This window comes from Microtus oregoni, unplaced genomic scaffold (genome assembly GCF_018167655.1).
Source record: "Microtus oregoni isolate MIOR12 unplaced genomic scaffold, Mior012 000002F_ref0000024, whole genome shotgun sequence".
NCBI classification, from domain to species: Eukaryota; Metazoa; Chordata; class Mammalia; order Rodentia; family Cricetidae; genus Microtus; species Microtus oregoni.
Genome location: NW_024543061.1, coordinates 32,417,260 through 32,434,843, shown reverse-complemented (window position 1 = coordinate 32,434,843; position 17,584 = coordinate 32,417,260). Strand labels below are relative to the sequence as shown.

Sequence of the window (17,584 nt, the reverse complement as noted above, 5' to 3'; positions counted from 1 at the left end):
TGTAACCTATTCTGGCAGGGGTCAGCTATGAGAAGGCGGGATGGCAGTGCCACACTAGGTTTGGAAAGTTTGCCTGCCAGGTAACAGCATGGCAGTGCCTCGGACAGGAGGAAACAAGAGGTGCCGTGTACTTGGCGCTTGGGCTTCAGCCTGTTCACTCATTACAGCCGTGTATGGTGACAGGCTCTGTCCCCATTTTACAGATACAACACCATGAGCCAGTAGGGCAGACTTGATCTGTGACACTCAAACCCAGTGCTGCTTCTAGCACATTCTCAAAGTTGGTGAAGCATGAGTCATTTACTTTAAATAAAGCCAAGACAGAGTAGGCTTAAAGAAGGAATACTGAGCTGCTCTTTTGAGAGAACTGAAACCACCTGCAGCAATGAAGAGCTGATCGGTTGAAATGAGTCTAATGGCTGTTTCTCTTTAAAGAACGAAACAACAAAATCTCCCCCCAAAACAGACTACTGGCAAGATCCTATACCAAGATAGGTAGAAATTTATTTCAAATTTTAATACAAAGAATACAAACCTCAGTTTTTCAAAGACATCAAATTATTCTTCCATAATTTGCTCTTAACACCTTTAAGCTAGCAGAAAAAACCCATATAAGGAAAGTTACAGGCGGAATCCCGAGGATTGCATATTTAGCGATCACTGATTGTGCCATGTTTTCCCAAACCATCTTTTGGAGTTTAGATGAGAGAGACTGCATCAGCATGCACTAAATAGTGAATATTGTTTCCATTCTAAACCCAGCAAGGCATCTCTGGCTGCACTTTTACCAAGAACCCCAGCTGAAAGCACAGATACCACATGAGAGGGATTGTTAGATATTACTAGGGTCAAGGGGTTCTGACATCTTAGCTACCAAACACTTTTGGCTACAGCAACCGCTAGGGCAGTTTGCAAATAGGATTGAGATACAGGATAAATCAAGCATCCTTCAAAGGTGTAATAGTAAAGAGGAGACTTAGAAATTAATTATGTCCTTTGGTATGGGTGAATTTTATTTGGGATGAGGAAAGTGATAGGCATTAAATGCAAAAAGAACCACTGTGCTGCAACTATTTGAGGCTGGAGTGTCAAGGTCAAAAGCATTCCTAGGGAAAAGGCTGGGCCAGGCCGCTAGGGTTTCCTCCAGCAAGCCTTGGTTCTGATTCTTGGCCTCAGTTGGCTGGAGGTCACAGTGAATGAGCCCTCTTAGTAGGAAAGCCTCAGCCTTTTCCTGTAACACTGACTACAACTCAAAATCACCTTCAAGTGAGCAGGATATCTGTGATTGCAGAGGACAAAGGGGGGCTTCCTCCACAGACCCCACCTAGCAAGAACAAATCTGCTAACACTGATTCAGAAGCATCACAAAGTTAAAGCTTCCTTGTGGCCTTGGGAACTAAAACCAGTCAAGCCACACCCACTTAAACACCAGTCCTGTTGAGTTAATCTCAGTGACAGCAACTGTCAAGTGGGAGCCATTCATAGATGTGTGTGTGTTTTCAAGTCTCAGCTCTTTCTTGGGATAGAAAGAACACGTGAAGTGGAGTAACAGAACCAGAGGTCAGGGCTTATACCAAAACACTGTCCAGCCACAGTGACAGTGACCTTTGGGACAAGATAGAACTTCGGTGTTTCTTTAGGCCACATCAGGGTCTACCCAGAGGCTTGGTTTAGGGTACACTTTCTTCTCCAGGCCTGGGTATGGTGTGTCCTACTGATGAGATGTGGTCAGGAGTGGGTGATGGCTGCATTCTGGGGTTTCAGTTGTAGCCGGAGGTTGTGGCAGTCCTGGCACTTAGTTTCAGTGACGAGGGACAGGCAGTGAGAAGGCTGAGTCCTTCACCAGCAGGTCAGCTGACAGCTGAGTGGAATAAAGCCCTGAGAGGGGAAGGCATTAAGCAGGACAGTACTCGCTGGGTCACCATCCTTGGGGTGCTTCTGCCCACCAAAGCTGCATTTTGGCAAGAAGTGGGGCGGAGAAGATGTGAGCTGGTGAACACCAAACCCTACATGCAGGTTAGACACTGGCCCCTTGAAGAATGGGGTGTGCAGACGCCTGTTTCAGCTGGAGCTGGACAGAGGTGACAGGACCTGGCCCCTGAGGCTTCACTCCAGCTTTTTAGCTGGCACCCGGGTCCGTGCAATGATTATTGGTACCAGGGCCAGGCTGCCAATTAGAGCAGCCCACAGTGGTCGGTAGAAGAGCCAGCCAGCAGCCACAGTCAGCAAGGTCAGTGAGGTGGCTACACAGAAGGCAAAGGCTTTCAGGCCAATATTGACCAGGTCTCGGAAGACAGGAAACCAGTCCACTGTAGGGAAAGAGAAGGTCATGAGTCCTTGAGGATACTGTGCTCCCATGCCCTAGACCGCTCCCCTCAGCCATTCAAGGGAGGAAAGGATCAACAAGGTGGACATCCAGGAGAGGTGAAGCTCAGCAAGCTGACATCCACAGCTGTATTCCCGCTCAGCCCATTCCCAAGAGTGGGCGCCTTGGCCCTTCAAAGTCCATGTTGAAGCAACCAAAAAGACCCATAGCACCCTCTCTCCCACAGAGCCAATGCTGATACTCTACATTGCTCAGAGCTTGAGCTCTGAGCCGCTGTGCCAAGCCTGCAGAGGAAGCCCCTGGCGCTCAGCAGGCCACCTTGACTGATGGACAGAGAGGACTACATAGGCCCTGCCACGGCTCCCCTCACCCCTCCACACTACATCTGCCCTACCTGCCAGCATGCCTTCAATGGAAGAGCCAGGATCACAGACAGGGCTTCTCAAACATGGTGGGGACTGAGACTCAGAGGGACTGACCTGTCCTCAGTTGCATGGCCAACATAATTCTGTATAAATTCTGATCATTCTCTGACATGCCCACAATGTGGCTGGTATTTATGAGCATAGCTCAGCTGTCTAGGGAAAGTCTGAGGGAATGACTTTAGCTCTCTGTCTATAAATGAGGAAATCCCCCTCAGTCCCCAATACTTGCTGCCAATCTGGGATGTGCTCCAGTCACACCTCTCCCCAGTCCGTAGACCTACGTCGGGGAAGGGCTTCTGCTGGCACCACAAGAAGGCTGGACGAGGACACACTGGGGCAGAGACCTGGCTACCGAGTCTCCCTGAGCAGCTCTCATTCTGCTGAGTGTGTCAGTCTGGCACACTCTTGGGACCATGTGGAGTCCTGGCCTCCAGCTGTTCTTCCTTGCTAGAGATCTTTACTTTCCTTCTGATCTGAGTTACTGAAAGCTGTGTCAAAGTTGTTTACCAGCTCTGCTTCACGAGCACGTGTTACCTTGCCTTGAGGATCAGAGGATAAGGTTTTCACCTGTTGGCCCACGTGACTGTTGGGTATTTAAGCCTCCGTGGTGCTATTGAATAAAGGGCTTCTTACCAGTGACTAGAGGTCCGTTTCTCTGTGTCTTTGTGTGTTTCAATCTCCAGACCCTTGCCCCAAGCTCGCGAACTGTAAGGTAGCGCATAGAGCGCAGACAGGCGTTGTGCGCTGCAGCACACTTCATGTCTTGGGCACCAACACTTAAACTCAGACTCTCTTATGCCAGACTTAGGGCAAGTGAGCAGCCCCTCCCCAGGCTCCAGATGTGCTAGCTGCTGCAAACCTGGCCTGGTTCTGGAGGATGTTTCCATACAGGAAACTCCTAAGCAGGGGCAAGAAAAGGAAGGCCAGGGAGGGGTACCCATGACTCTGACTTGAGGGATTTCAGGTGCAGATCCAGTTCACAGCATAGGCTGGCAAGCCTCCTCCCCATAACTGTCCAGTCATGGCGTAAGGGATGAGCAGAGCAGCCCAAACTGGACCAGCCTCCCATCCCTTAGTAGGTGTGAACATCCCTGCCCATCACACCTGCCTTGCTATTCATCTTAAAGCTACCAATGGGGGGGGGGGGGGACGGATGGATGGACAGACATGACACAGAGACAGGCTAGATGTTTGGTGTCCTTCTCAAGGATCCCAGCTGAAAGGCTGACCAATGCAGTGTGGTGAACACAGGACCTCAAGAGGGAAGGATGGCTCCTGCACCTTTCCCACTTACCCAGGGTGTAGAGGATCCGAGTCATGAGGTTGAGGCCCATAAACATGGCCATCCAGCCAGCCGCCCGCAGGCCCCACGTCTTCATGGAATTGCTCTTCTGTTCTCTACGAAACACCTCCTGTACAACAAGGTGGCACGGTGTCAGGATCCACAGAGTCACCAACCAACAGTGTGGGTCCTGGGGGTGGCGCATTGTTCCTTACAGAGCACAGGGAGATGGGCAAATCTCATGTCTAAGTCTGCCTGTCTGGCTCAAGGATATGAATAAGAGATCTATGGCCTTAGTACATGGTCTCGCCATCCTTCCCACTGCAGCTGTCCATATGGGTGGACAGTTTAAAGCACACGCTGGTCCTGGGTGAAGCATTAGCCCGCAACCCCAGGACACTGCTTGCAGTTTCAGGCCCCCTGACTCCGACTGTTCCCTCCTACTCTGTAGGCTGCACCTTTGTACTCCATTGCTGTTCCTGGTTTTCCTTCTGGCCTGTAAATGCTGCTATTCTGTCTGCTTAGCCTACTCTGCCCAGGACCCCGTGCACCCCACATCCCATGTACCTGTACTCAAACATAACACTACATGCCCAGCACTGCTTTAGGGCTACACTGCCTCCTACACATTGTCCCAGCCTCTTGGCATGCTGAGCACTGACTCAGCCCCACCCCAGCCTGAGTCTGTCTTCTCCATGGCAGCACATGATCCCACAGCCCGCCCACCTGCACAAGTCGAAATCAGGGTCAGGTGTGGTCTGTTTGCCCCTCACCATACAAGTTCTGCCAGCTGTTTACGGTGATCCACCATCACTGTTCCTCACAGGGTTCTTACATTAGCCTGCGATTTGCTGGCCTCCCCTCTTCCTTGCACAGCAACTGCTGTGACCCCAACCAGCTCTGACCCTCCACCTGGGCCTTGGCCACCTATGGGGAGCCCAGGTCAAGTGTGCTGTCGTGTGCAGACTGTCTGCCCACAGTTGCCCAGCAGCTCTGCACTTTCTTGCAGTCTTGACTAAGATGCGGTTTCCCTGAGAGCCTTTCCCAGGCTCTGACTGAACAGTACTCTTGTCCAGTCTCTAACACACAAAGATGGACACCTGTCTCCGGATTTAGCTGCCACTGTCCTGTGGTTTACAAGTACACTGATCTGACTTAAAATAACTTAATCAGAATCTTCTGTTTTACTGAGACAGGAAGCTGAGGCTCGGTGAGGTTGTGGCACAACCCCACGGCTTCACCATAGATAGTTAACAGGAAAGCCTGTGTTTAGTGAGCAGGTGTGGACCGTGTGAACAGCCACCACACGAGATGAGGATGACAATGGTGGTGTTTTCTAAGATGTTTCATTACAACAGAAGAGGAAACAGGCTCAGGGAGGGTAAGACTTGTTCAAGGTCTGTGGCTGGTGAGAGGCAGAGCCAGAACTAGGCAGGAGCTGAGTCATGCCATGGTCTGGGCCCCTGAGCTCTTCAGACCCTGGAGTCCCTGTGTCCTGACTTTGGAGCCCAGCTTTCTTCTCAGTTCTGTGTGGCTGCCTGCTTGCCTGTCTAGCCAAACCTTCCCTCTGGGGCCTCCTCCGCCACACATCCCACCCACCACCCTCTGGAGTCCTCCAGACACCTGACACTGCCTGAGAAGGCTGGAAACCAGGGGTTGGGTAAAGCTCTGAGAGAAAGAAAAGGGCTTCCTAATTTTAGAGCGGTTCCTAGGATGACTCATAGCCCAGGCTGGGAGGTGGCAGCCCCACCCTGAGCCTGGTAACCAGGCTCCCCAACAACAGACCAGCCACACCCTATCTTGGCCAGGTAAAGGAGCAGGTGGGGTCCAAACACTATGACCCACTGGTGGTGGCTGGAAGAGGGTAGCTGAGGACGCAGTAATAGCAGCAGAAGGGCCACAGCTATGCTCTGAGGCCAGCTGCACCCTTGGCCTTTTCTGGCTGGTTCTGGATTGAAACCCACAGATCTGCTTAAGACACACAGGGAGGCCCCAGCAGGGACCCACTGGGTTTACTAGCAAGAGCTGGAATTGACAATGCTCTATTCTAAAGGTGCATTCCTCCTTCTCAGTACTGGGAAAGGCACACCCAGGGGACTTTGGGACCTGTGTGTGGGTGATCACCTCACTCACATGGCTCTGATGCTGCAGCTCCAAACCCTTCACTGATGCCCCTGAAGAAAGAAGAGGCACCTGAGAGTGGCCTCTGCCTTATGGCAACCTTGCAGCCACTGTCCCCTCTTCTCCTGGTACCCACTGGCAAGTGAGCTCTTTCCTGCCTGACTTGATTATTCTAGGGTGGGCCTGTTCATTTTGAGGGCCTGCACAAAAATGACTTGTCAGAGGCCCTGGCCACAGAAACGGTCTATTAGAAACCCATCGTGCTGGGGCATGGCTGCTCACACTCCTACCCTGGTCTCACTATTCTCCTCCCACAAGACTGACAGCCTGAGAGGGCAGTGTCAGTCCTCAGTGCCTCGCTCACAGGAGGCTGTTGTCCTATATCCTTTTCTTCATCCTGCATTGGCCAGACCGCTATTGGTGGGGCTTCTTAAATAGCACCGAGAAGGGCAGGATGTGCCTGGCCCCAACACAAAGGCAGGGCAGCAGCAACTCACCTCAGCTGAGAAGTCTCCATGGTGCAGGAGCAGCAAGGTGTCCCCAGACTTGGTGGAGTATGGGGTTAGCTGGTCACCTCGCTGCCGGGCAATCACAGTAACCTGATCAGGAAAGTCAGTATTAGAGCTGAGTGGAGCGAGGGACAGAGGCACAGGGTGAGATCCACAGCCCACCCCTCAGACTCTACACCAGCCAGGAGGTGAGGAGACCTGGGGCTTCTCTCCTTGTTTCTATGGGGTACAGCGCCTGGTGCTCTGGCCAAGCTGCTTCAGTCCAAGCTCTAGGGAGGTACTCAGTACAAAGCCCAAGTTGGGGCAGAGCAGGGGTTGGGGCAGACCTACACAGGGAGATGGTGTGGACCACATGGTGACATTGCTGCTTGACAAAGTCCCAGCATTTCTTCGCCATGGCAGACCGCACTTCTCCAGCACTGTTTTAGTCTCATTTTTAATGATTCTCACTATCAATGCCTTTCCCTTTGGGAAATTTTGTGCGGGCTTCGGTAAAGAATGAAAACGTGCACAATGGTAGCCTCTCTAAACAAAATAATTCTTTGGAAAATAAAATCCCCACCATCTTGGAACCAGGAATCCCATTGTGCCCTCCTAATTTCACCAAGTGCAGAAATGTTAGAGATTTACTACACGCCTGACCCCAAGGATGAATGCCTACAATTCTGCTCCAGAACCTGAGGCCATTAGGGGCAAGAGTTCAGTTAGTAAGTGTAGAGAAATCAGAATGGTATGGTACTATGGGAAAAGAGTAAGACAGCAGGACTTCCCTTTGGGGAGCCTATGAGGGGAACACCCAGAGTAAGACTAAGACACAAAGGGACACGAATAGGGAACAGCTCAGTGCCTGTCCCCTTGAGGAATGAAAATTGCTCTTAAATTTAGTGGGAGTGTCTAGTCCCAGAAGTCCTTTTCCCAAGGTCAGACATTTGGATAGGGGTCCCCATTCCCTCAGGAACTTGAAGAAAGTTCCTGCTTGCTACAAAGGAAGTTACTCTTCTGCTCACACAAAGAGGAACTTGTGGCCCTATTGTCAAGGTCAATGCTAAATTCCTCAACCCCTTATCTCAAGTCACACCCCAACTCACAAGCCCCCTTTCTCCATTTTGTGTTATGTACAACTACAGAGAATAAAACGTGTATTTTTTCAGTAAACACTGCTGGCAGCCATCCTGATTCACCCTCAGATGGTGTCTGTCCCCCACCCCCAGCCTCCACATATCCTCTTTGGACCTGAACCCTGGCAGAAGCAGGTCTTCAGCAGGGAAAGGTCCTGCTGTCCTTCTAGACCGAGAGCTACTATGAATAGGACTGGTGGTCACAGTGGACTCCAGATGAATGACAACGCATATGCACACCAAGCAACCAGACCAGGCCTGGATCATCTGTGCTTTCTCCACCATGGCTTCCTGAGCCCTAAGAGTCTTCTATCTACCTCCAAGGTCAGGCTCTGGGGTGGCATTCTGATAGTGTACTATAAAGAACCAAGACCACGTAGTGTGGCTGGGAGAAGGTGCTGCTATAATTGGACAAACACCACTAGGACTGTGGCTCCCAGCCTGAGGTCCAGGAGTCACTGTGGAAAACACAGACCTCTGAAACTGCCTAAGACCATGCCTGCTGCTTGTGCAAATGAGAAGCAACACAGTTAGGACCCAGGGAATCATGAGTGGGGGCAGCCCCAGGGAAGCAAATTACCACATGAGCTGGGCCCAGGTTAGGGTCATCACTGCTCAGTCCTGCATAAGAAAAGGAGACTCGAACATCACCAACCTGAGGGTGAAAGAGAAGAGGGAGAGAGTGAATGGTGATCCAACACCTGGCTGTTTTCACTCTTTCACCGAGACTGGCCCATTCCCTAGGACGCCTGCCCATCTCCAGTCTCCATGGCCAAGTGCAGCCTGGGTTCAGCTGTTGCACACACTCTCAGTGCTACTCAAAAGCCTTGTCCTCTGCTATGTGAGCAGCCCTCATGTCCACATACCTCCGGGTACTTAGGGTTTTCACTGTGGTAGAAGAAGTCTCCTCGGCGAATGATGTCCACGTGGGGGTCCTCCAGCTTGGATAGGCTCAGGGGCTTGAAGTTGTCAATCTTGTCAATGAGGCCTGAGGGAAGCGGAATGCTCAGAAACCATGGCCTCCCCTGAGAACCCTGCTCTGCTAACCTGTAACCTGACACGCTGTCCTTGGTGCTCTCAGACAGCAAGGCCAGTACCAGCCTATGCCCTCTGGCTTTTGCCTTTCTCCCAAATGCAGTGGATTTCTTTTTAAAGTAGTGGGTCTTATATAGCCCATTGTGGCCTCAAACTCACTAAGAGCTAAAGGTGACCTTGACCTCTGGATTTTACTGCCTTCGCTCTTCAAGTGCTGGGATGACAAGGCCATACATGGGATGACTGTCATACATGCTTTCTTTTTTGTTCCATGACAGGGTTTCACTATGAAGCCCAAATCAGTCTCAAACTTGTTAATCCTATCTTGGCTCCCTGAGTGCCAGGGTGATAGGCATGTGCCACCACGCCAGCTGCAATGCCCCCTTTCCCAACTCTATCTCCAGAACTGCCCTGTGCCCAACTCACTCACTAATTCTTCCAGGAAGGCTTTTCCATGCCCTGTCCTGCTAAGTCAGCCTAGTCCCAGCTGTAAGAGTGGCTTTGCTTTCTGCCATCTCTCCTCGGAACACACTCTCACCCACATCTAGGCCAAACCTCCCTCCACCACAGGCACTAGCTGAGTGGCAGAGCTACTGGGACAGCCAGGCTAAGACTGCCTATCTGGGTCTCAAGCACCTCCTCTGTCACCTTCCCAGGATAGGCCCAGGGAACCCAAGCATTATATGACTCATGGTGCCACCTTAAATCTTTAGGGTTTCTCCTCAAGTTACAGAGGAGGCTCTGATGCACCTCCTTGTGGGAGAGCTAGATGCCTGGCAGGGCTCAGAAGTGGAACCAGAGGTCAGAGGGAGGGAGGGCTGCCTGAGGTCTCTGGTGCAATGTCTGCTCAGAACAGACATGCACAGAAGTGTCCAAAGGGTGTAGCACCTGGGGTAATTTCTAGAACAATTCAGGCTTCAGAGGAACTGCCAAGAGTGGGGGTTCTACTCTTGAGGGCTCACCTCACTCTGTCCCAGTCCAGAGTATAATTCTGAGATGGGGGCCAGCTGGACCCTGATACCGACTACCATAAGCTGTGGGTCTGCTTAATACTAGGGCCCCAGACCCAGAAGAGGCCAAGGGGATAGAAAGGCCTTTGGGTGGGCACCTCTACAAAGGCCCGAGACTCACCTGCTGAGAGAAAAAACCTGCCAATTTGGACAAAGGGGGCTGTTGCTGTGAAAGACTCCACTGCCATGGCACTGCAAGAGAGAGGGAGGACAGTCAATAATGGGGCACCAGGGTGGGAGCTGTCTGGTCACCTTTGGGTTGTAGTGTGCTGGGGACAGTCCCTACCCAGGAAGGGGATCCTGCAAGTCTAGGCACATGACGTCAGGGCTCCTGTTTCCCTCTCTGGGAAACACCCCTGCTCTGTCTCATCACCCAGAGCTGCATACCCTCTTACCTAACCTGTCCCAGCCTATTAGCTGTTGTGGAATATTACTCTAACTAGGTAAAGATGTGTTATATTTGCTTATGTTGTAGAATACTACTTTCACTATGTAAAGGTGTGTTACATTTGTTTATGCTGCCTTTGTTTAATTATGTAAAGATGTGTTGCTGTTTTTACCTTGCCTGCCTAAGACGCTTGACTGGTCTAATAAAAAGCTGAACAGCCAATAGTTAGGCAGGAGAGGGATGGAGGTGGGGGAGAGGAAGAGAGGAGAGAGGCTGCTAGCCAACCAGACACAGAGGAAGTAGTGAAAGTAGGACCTACAGAATGAAAGAAAGGTAAAACATAGAAGAGAAACAGGTTAAATTAAGTTATAAGAGCTAGTGGGACAAGCACAAGATAAGGCTAAACATTCATAACTAAGTCTCTGGGTCATGATTTGGGGGCTGGTGGCCCGAGAAAGCTGCTACAATTAGCCATAAAATGGAGCCTTTCTGGACCACATACCACTTCCAGCCTGGGCAGTCTCCATCTTCCTGGCTCAACTTGGACCATGGCTTCAAATGATCTAGCCATGCCCAAGTGCTACTTCATCATCCTCACCCATACCACAGAGTGATTTCCCCCTGAGGAATCCTAACACTGCCCCTAGAGCCCCCAACCTGGCTAACAGTAACAAGGGACTTTGTGACACAGAGAATTCTCTCAGTCCTTCACCAGGCCAGTGCTAACTTGAGGGTCAGCAAAGACCAGGTCTTCATCTGTGCGCCTGATGCCAACACAGAGCTTGGTGTTAAAACTGCGTCTTGTGTGTTTGTCAACCCATCACTCAAATTAGAAACTGAGGCTGGAGCCTGCAAGGATAAACAAGACTGGACTTGGGTGGGCCCAAGCCAAGCTCTCACCTGGGGTTTTTGTGGCCAATCTCTCGGTCAAAGTTTTTGCTGTTGACAATTTCTGACCTCCACTCCGTATCTGCGTGAAAAGAAGGGGCAATTCAGACCAGCTAAGAGTGGTCTCAGCATCCTCTTACCATGACCCTTGGGGACCAGGGTAGCTGCTCAGGACTCCCTGGATGGTGGGCATGCAGGACCCTGAGGACTGGCACTCAGGAACTTTGCCTGGTGCTGAGGCTTTCCACACCCGCCCACAGCCCCACTGTGGTGCCCACCACCGCCAGCCTGGGCTAGGGTGGCAGTCACATGTCCTGGGGATGCGCAGGGGCTTGGAGGGTCCGGGACTCACTGTAGGAGTACTTGGTCTCCTTCTTCACCTGGCCGTCCTCCGTGTACTCACTGCAGAAAAAGCACAGACAGCAGAAGTCAGCTCAGGCGCCGGAGGCCATCTGCTCTCTAAGTGTCTGAAGTGGCCTCATGGTCCAGCTCCCCACAGGGAGTAGAAGCCTGCTGGGCTCAGGAACAGATAGTCCCCAGCCACCATGGAGCAAGCACTATCTCTAGAAGGCCTGCCTGGAGGGACATGGTTTCTCAGCTTAGCTACAGACTCCAGCTGGCTCACCCAAAGATGTCTAGCTTTGGGCTCAAAGAGATATCCAGCTGCAGCCTCTGGGAGAACCTAGGGTGGCAGGGGAATGTTCTCGAGTATTCCTTGATTACTCCCTTCCCCTCACAGGTCATGTAGTTCAGGTGGGGCCGAGTCTGGTTCTGGCTCTAGGTGACCAGGCCGTGAGTTAACTGAGAAGTGGCTTGCGCCCTCTGTGAGAGGATGACCCAGTGCAGGAAAAGCTGAGCAGGGACTGGCAATGGAAGGCCACACTAATTCCTAGTGACATCATTTGAGCCTGGACTGTCATGTCTTGGGCAGTGCATCCTGGAATGTCCAGGTAAGTAAGCTGAGCAGCTCCCTTTCTGCTTTGGCCCACTCTGTGCTAGACTGCTGTCACCTCCAAATAAAAGGTCGCCATGCACCAATGCTGGGGTCTGACACTTTTCTGATAAGCAGACCCTACACTTTGAATTTGGTTAAATGGCCTCTTCATAAAAGCACTACCCTTTATCTTAGCACTGAGCCCCTCACGCCCTCATGCTCTCCACTTCCTCAATGCCTGGTTCCTCACCTGGACTCTTCTGTCTCCACCCACTGGTACATCTCCACATGCCGCCGCAATTTCACAGCTGGAAGATGGACCCCGTAGTTTGGGTCAGACAAGAGCTTCAAAGAGAATCAAACAAAGTGTAAAGGTCAGATGTATGGCAGTCCAGAGGAGCCCAACTACAAGAGGGATAAAGACGGGCAGGACTGGAAGTGAAGATGGAGACCAGCATGAAGCTGCCAGCCTCAGCTCTCAGCACAACGCCCATGACCCTGAGCTCAGACAACAGCCCAGCTCCAATCATCATACTATGTGCAAACTGTAATTTGAGCTGTTGTTATCACATGACTGTGAGACTGTTGTCATTAGCATAGGGGACACTGGGACTGAGAAATGACTTGACCACACAGTCACAGAGGGCACAATCACACCCATGTGGGTCTCTCTGAGGTCCAACTCTGAGCTACTGCAGTCGGCAGCTGCCACCCAATCCCCAGCCTACCTTGGACGTCCGCAGGGACCCGATGATGTGCACCAGCCTCCCTTCATTCTCCGGAGCTACACTGTGGATGCTGTCTGGGGACACCACAAGTGACAGGCCCTCTGCAAGTAAGGTGGCTGTCTTCAGTGCACGACCCTGTCAGAGGGCAGAAGAAGGGATTTCAACAGCTCAGGTGCTGCTTGACACCTTGCTGTGAGTACAGAGAGGGATGGGCCTCAGCAAGCAGAGCTGCTGAGGTCTAGCAACTGGAGTCAAGACTAGAACCCGGCAGACCCCACCAATCTCAGACTGTAAAAGGTGGAAACAGCTCTGTGTCTCCCTGCCCTGGACTAGTCTTCTGCCTCCACTTGCCTCTGCCTCCCACTCCCCAAGCTTCCAATCCATGTGGTTCACAAAGGCCACTCTGAAGCACTGTCCAAATCATGTGACCCAGGACTTGCCGACCAGGTGTGCTCTCAGCTTAGCTGACACACTTCATCTGCCTCACCTGGAGCCTCTGGGAGAACCTAGGGTGGCAGGGGCAGCTTTCCCAGCTTTTCATGATTACTTCCCTGCCCGCCAAGGCCATGTAGTCAGGTGGAACTGAGTCTGGTGTTGATTCAGAGAACCGAGACCTACACCATGAACCCGAGAGATAGCTGTAACTTCTGCTAAACTGACTTAAAAAGACATGGTTCTGGTTCCCCGATTCTCGCAGATGATAAGCTGTTTGGAAGGGGGACTGAAATTGCTCCAAGGGAAGGGGCTGTCCCCCCCCCCCCCCAATAAAATGTCACCACAAAGAGGCAGAATTCCAGCAATCCAGCATGAGTGGATGAAGAAGGTTCTCAGGTGTGCGAACTGACTCACTGCCCCTCTGGCTTACACTGAGGTGTGTCACAGCGGAAAGAATTCTGATTAACTCAGCAGCCCTCTCCCTCCTGTAAACCTAGGCCTTTTATTTCAGAGTTCAGTCATTGGATCCTCGCCCTGCACCTTACCTCATTGGTGAAAATTAAGTAGAAGGAGAGCAAGAAGGTCACCAGCCCCACGAACATCCCACCGGAAGTCTCACTCAGCCGCTCCAGGAAGCCTGGCTGGGGGTCAGATGTCACCTTGACATGTTCTTTCCTACTGCCGATACTGGAATACTGAAGGGGAAATTGAAAATTTGATGAGTTTTAAGAAATAATTTTGGTGTCCAAAATTATTCTTCCCAGAAGAACCCCTATTCCCCACAGACATTGAGGGACAATTCTATTTTGGCATAGAATTTCTGGGCCATAAGTTCAGCACAAGGCAAGCAAATGCTCAAGACACCAACAAGCTATTTTACAAAGCAGCTAGAAATGTTATTTTTAATTAAATTTGAGAAGTAATGGCTGGGCTTCCTGAGGACTATGCTGTTCTGTGAGGCTGGAAGAGTAGCAGGTGGCCTTTTGGACAGTGGGGTCACAGTTCTAAGAACTACCAAGTGGCTATGATGAAAATCCAGTGAGAGGCGCGCCCAGTGCTGGCTGCACCTTCCAGCTAGGGCATCAAGACAAGCTATCTGGAGGAGAGGGCATAGAGGCAGACCTCAGGAAAAAGGCGCCCTCAGTAGGGGACTGTGAAGCAATGGTGTGCAGTGGCACTGTCTGCCCTAGCTGTGCAGGGCTGGTAGAAAGACAAGGCAGATGGACATGCCCAGGCAACACCCGGTAGGCCCAGAGCCACAGGTCAGTGGTGCAGGTTTTGCCCAGCTTGCGGTTGTCAGAAGTATGTCTAATGCTTATCACCAAATGCAGAGACTGAGCCTGAATCCTGGCTCTGCCACCCCACTAGCTGTGGACCCTCCACTTCTTCACGGGTAAAGTGGAGGCTAAGCTCCGGTGCTTGGGGTGGTGGCTCAGCGCTGGGGCCTTGTCGGCTCCTATGGGAGTTACAACTATAGGGACATTATCAGATTTCTCCATCACTGAAACTCAGGCTTCCACCCAGACTGTGGGTGTGGATGAAAGTCACAGAGATACAAAGTGGTCACCAGGCAGGCACTTCAGAGAGCCAGGTCCCTTCCTGCCTAGGATCAGAGAATGGATTTGGGTCCAAGTCTGTGATCATAGCTGATGCCAGTCTGGCTGCTCTCCAGGGCTGCCTCAGGCCTGCTGAGGACACCCACGGAAGCCAGAATGATACCATCAGAAACTCAGTGGAGACAACCGCTGCAGACAAGAAGGTGACCATCAGTCAGGCCAGTTCAAGGCAGAAGAGACTACTCCATTTCACAGATGAGGAAATCAAGACTCACTGCTTAGGCTATCTGCCCAGATCAATAGCTTATAAGTAGTGAGTGAGTGTTCAAATCCAGGCAGATCCCTCTGCCCTCCTTATCGCTTAACTGTAATGTGAATTGAAGAAGTGGAAGCAGAAAAAGGAGACCTGTGTTCCTCCAGCTCTTCCTAAGCCCAGGAAGGAAGGGAGGGCAGGATGTTCTGGGGAAGAGGTAAGATGGGAAATGCACATATGGGTGTGTGTATATGTATGTGTATATGCACACTTATGTACCCTCCATGTCACAGTCCACTTCCAGCACACTGGGCTCCGAACCAGCAAGCAATGAAGCAATAGGTAGAAATATACTGAGCCTGGAAATTGGCACACCAGGGTTGGAATTCCAGCTTTGTTGCTGTGTGAGCCTGGTAACATGCTCCACCTCTCTGGTCCTGGTTCCTCACTTGCTGGTAATAATACCCACCTGACAGGACAGTTGTGATGCCTCTGCTCCACCCACTGTCTTAAGATTTTCTTGCTTACCCTGCCTGGTGGTTCAGCTACAATATGGATGTTCTGGTACTCTGTCCCCTAGACATGACATAGCCATTGCCATCTTGAAATAAGAACAGTTTTGATTATCCACATGAGCCCCTCACATGATCAGGCATGTTTCCTGGAAGAGTGGAAGAAGGTCTTTATACCCTCAGGTGAGAGTCCAGCCACTCCCCTCCTATGTCCCACCCCCAGCAGTATGTAGTACTGCTGGAGTATACAGGAGGCAGAAGGCTAATGGAAGGGGGATTGGGAGCAAAGGAGACAAGACTCCATCTACACAGCTTTCCAGGGGTGGTCACCCATGTTGATATGGGACTTTGGTGATAAGTACACGCACTAACCTCCTTGATTCACCAAGATGGAGTTGGTAGGTTTGTTCCTTTGGTCTATGGTTATCCTGTCTGACCGAATGGATGCTTGTTCAAATCTTCCCAGGAAAATAATGTAAAAATGGATGGACAAAGACATGGCTACTATAGATATCTCATTGTGTCTGTTTGTTGGTGTGGAAGTCAGACCCCAACACACGTATCCAAGATGGTCTCTGACTGTATAAGCTTCTAAGAGTGACTTTTTCATGAGTTAAGTACCTCCCATGTAAGGGATCTGTACCTAGCAATCTTCCTCAAAACTTCAAAATAACTGATCCCATGAGAGAGTGAACCCTGGGAAGTTAAGAGTGGAAGAATCTTGATTTGCCTCTAGGCTTGACTCCAAAGCCTGCCCTTGTCACCTTCCCAAGCTGGTGCTGCAGCATAAGCTGGCTTAGAGCCCCTGAGCAAGTGTCTTCTGCTGGGGAAGTGCAAATATGATGACGATGATGCTGATGCTGATGATAGGTGCCAGCAGGAGTCCACCTGCTCCTGTTAGACTGGTCTACAGGCTGCCTTCTCCTCTGGCTCCAGTGCAGCTTTCCTAACCTCTGGCTCTTCGCCCCTTCCAGAACGGGACAATGTGCCAAGCAGTCACTGCCTGGGCAGTGGGTGACACAAACTCTAGTCTCTTAGGAAATGTAGGAGGCCAAGAAGAGGTTTGCAGGACAGAGGAGAAGCCTGGGAAGAGGATAGAACGGGCCAGAGGAGGGCAGCATGACACTCTACCAAGGAGGGAGAGAGGGTGTGCCTGGGGTTGGCAGTGTTCCTGAACTGGCTTCAGAGGCGCTTTCGCCAGAGGCAGGGGTGAGTCACTAGCTTCTCCCACACCCAGTCCCCTAGTAAGTGATGCTGCTCAGCTCCTTGAATGAATATTAGCGTTCACTACTATAGTTCTTAAAGACTTGTTGCAGTAGGAAGAAACCATGGGGGGGGGGGTGAGGGAGACTATCCTCAGCCAGGGTCTCTTATCAAATAAGTGCGGTAGGGACCGGGAGGTAGAGAAAAGCCTCCCTCTCCTGGTGATCCAGCCAGGCTCATCCAGCTACTGCGGCACCACAGCCCTGCGTACACACCCCCTAGGGCGAGGAGGTCAGAGCAGCCTTTGCTGGACAGCTCCACCTCGGCGAAATCGCCTTGCCCAGATGCCCACCGACGGACACTTTCTTTCCTCGTGGTCCTTCTAGTCCCCAAGTGTCATACCCCCGGGGGCCCAGAAAGTAACTAGAAGTCGAAAGAGCAGCATGCACGAGCTGACTCGACGGAGGAGAGCGTCCTACAAACGCGCGGCCTGAGGGTGAGTGAACAGATGGACGAGAGCTGGGAGATCAGAGCCGCCTCACCCACTAGGGTCGCATCGCTTAAGGACACAGCGTGGACCCGAGGAAGAAACGGGCCGGATGATGGTGTGGCCCGGGGACCAGGAGTTACTCACGTTCGCGGCCATGGTGGGCCCAGATCGCCTCCGTGGTCTCGCACTGCTCTGCTGGGAATTGTTCTGAAGACCGGAATGCAGAATACGGTGACCTCCTGTCTGCTACAGAGCTGCAAGACAGCGTGTGGAATCCGAGACCTGGCTGGACTCAGGACAAAAGTTACCGCCCCGCGGGTAGTTATCTGCGCCCCGCAAGTTGTCTGCGCGTGCGCATCTCGCGGCCTGCT

The 17,584-nt window shown here is 51.7% G+C and overlaps 1 protein-coding gene across 1 annotated transcript; it reads right to left on the bottom strand.

Moving 5' to 3' along the window:
* Positions 1–485: 485 nt before the first annotated feature.
* On the bottom strand, positions 486–17,528 carry Tmem43 (transmembrane protein 43). Its single transcript, XM_041644775.1, has 12 exons — positions 17,358–17,528; positions 13,745–13,894; positions 12,765–12,899; positions 12,287–12,381; positions 11,455–11,504; positions 11,115–11,184; positions 9,948–10,018; positions 8,648–8,769; positions 8,362–8,436; positions 6,652–6,753; positions 4,046–4,163; positions 486–2,309 (listed from the first exon to the last, which is right to left on the bottom strand). Exons 1-12 carry the CDS (start codon positions 17,367–17,369, stop codon positions 2,107–2,109), a joined length of 1,203 nt encoding a protein of 400 aa, XP_041500709.1. The 5' UTR covers positions 17,370–17,528; the 3' UTR covers positions 486–2,106.
* Positions 17,529–17,584: the final 56 nt, after the last annotated feature.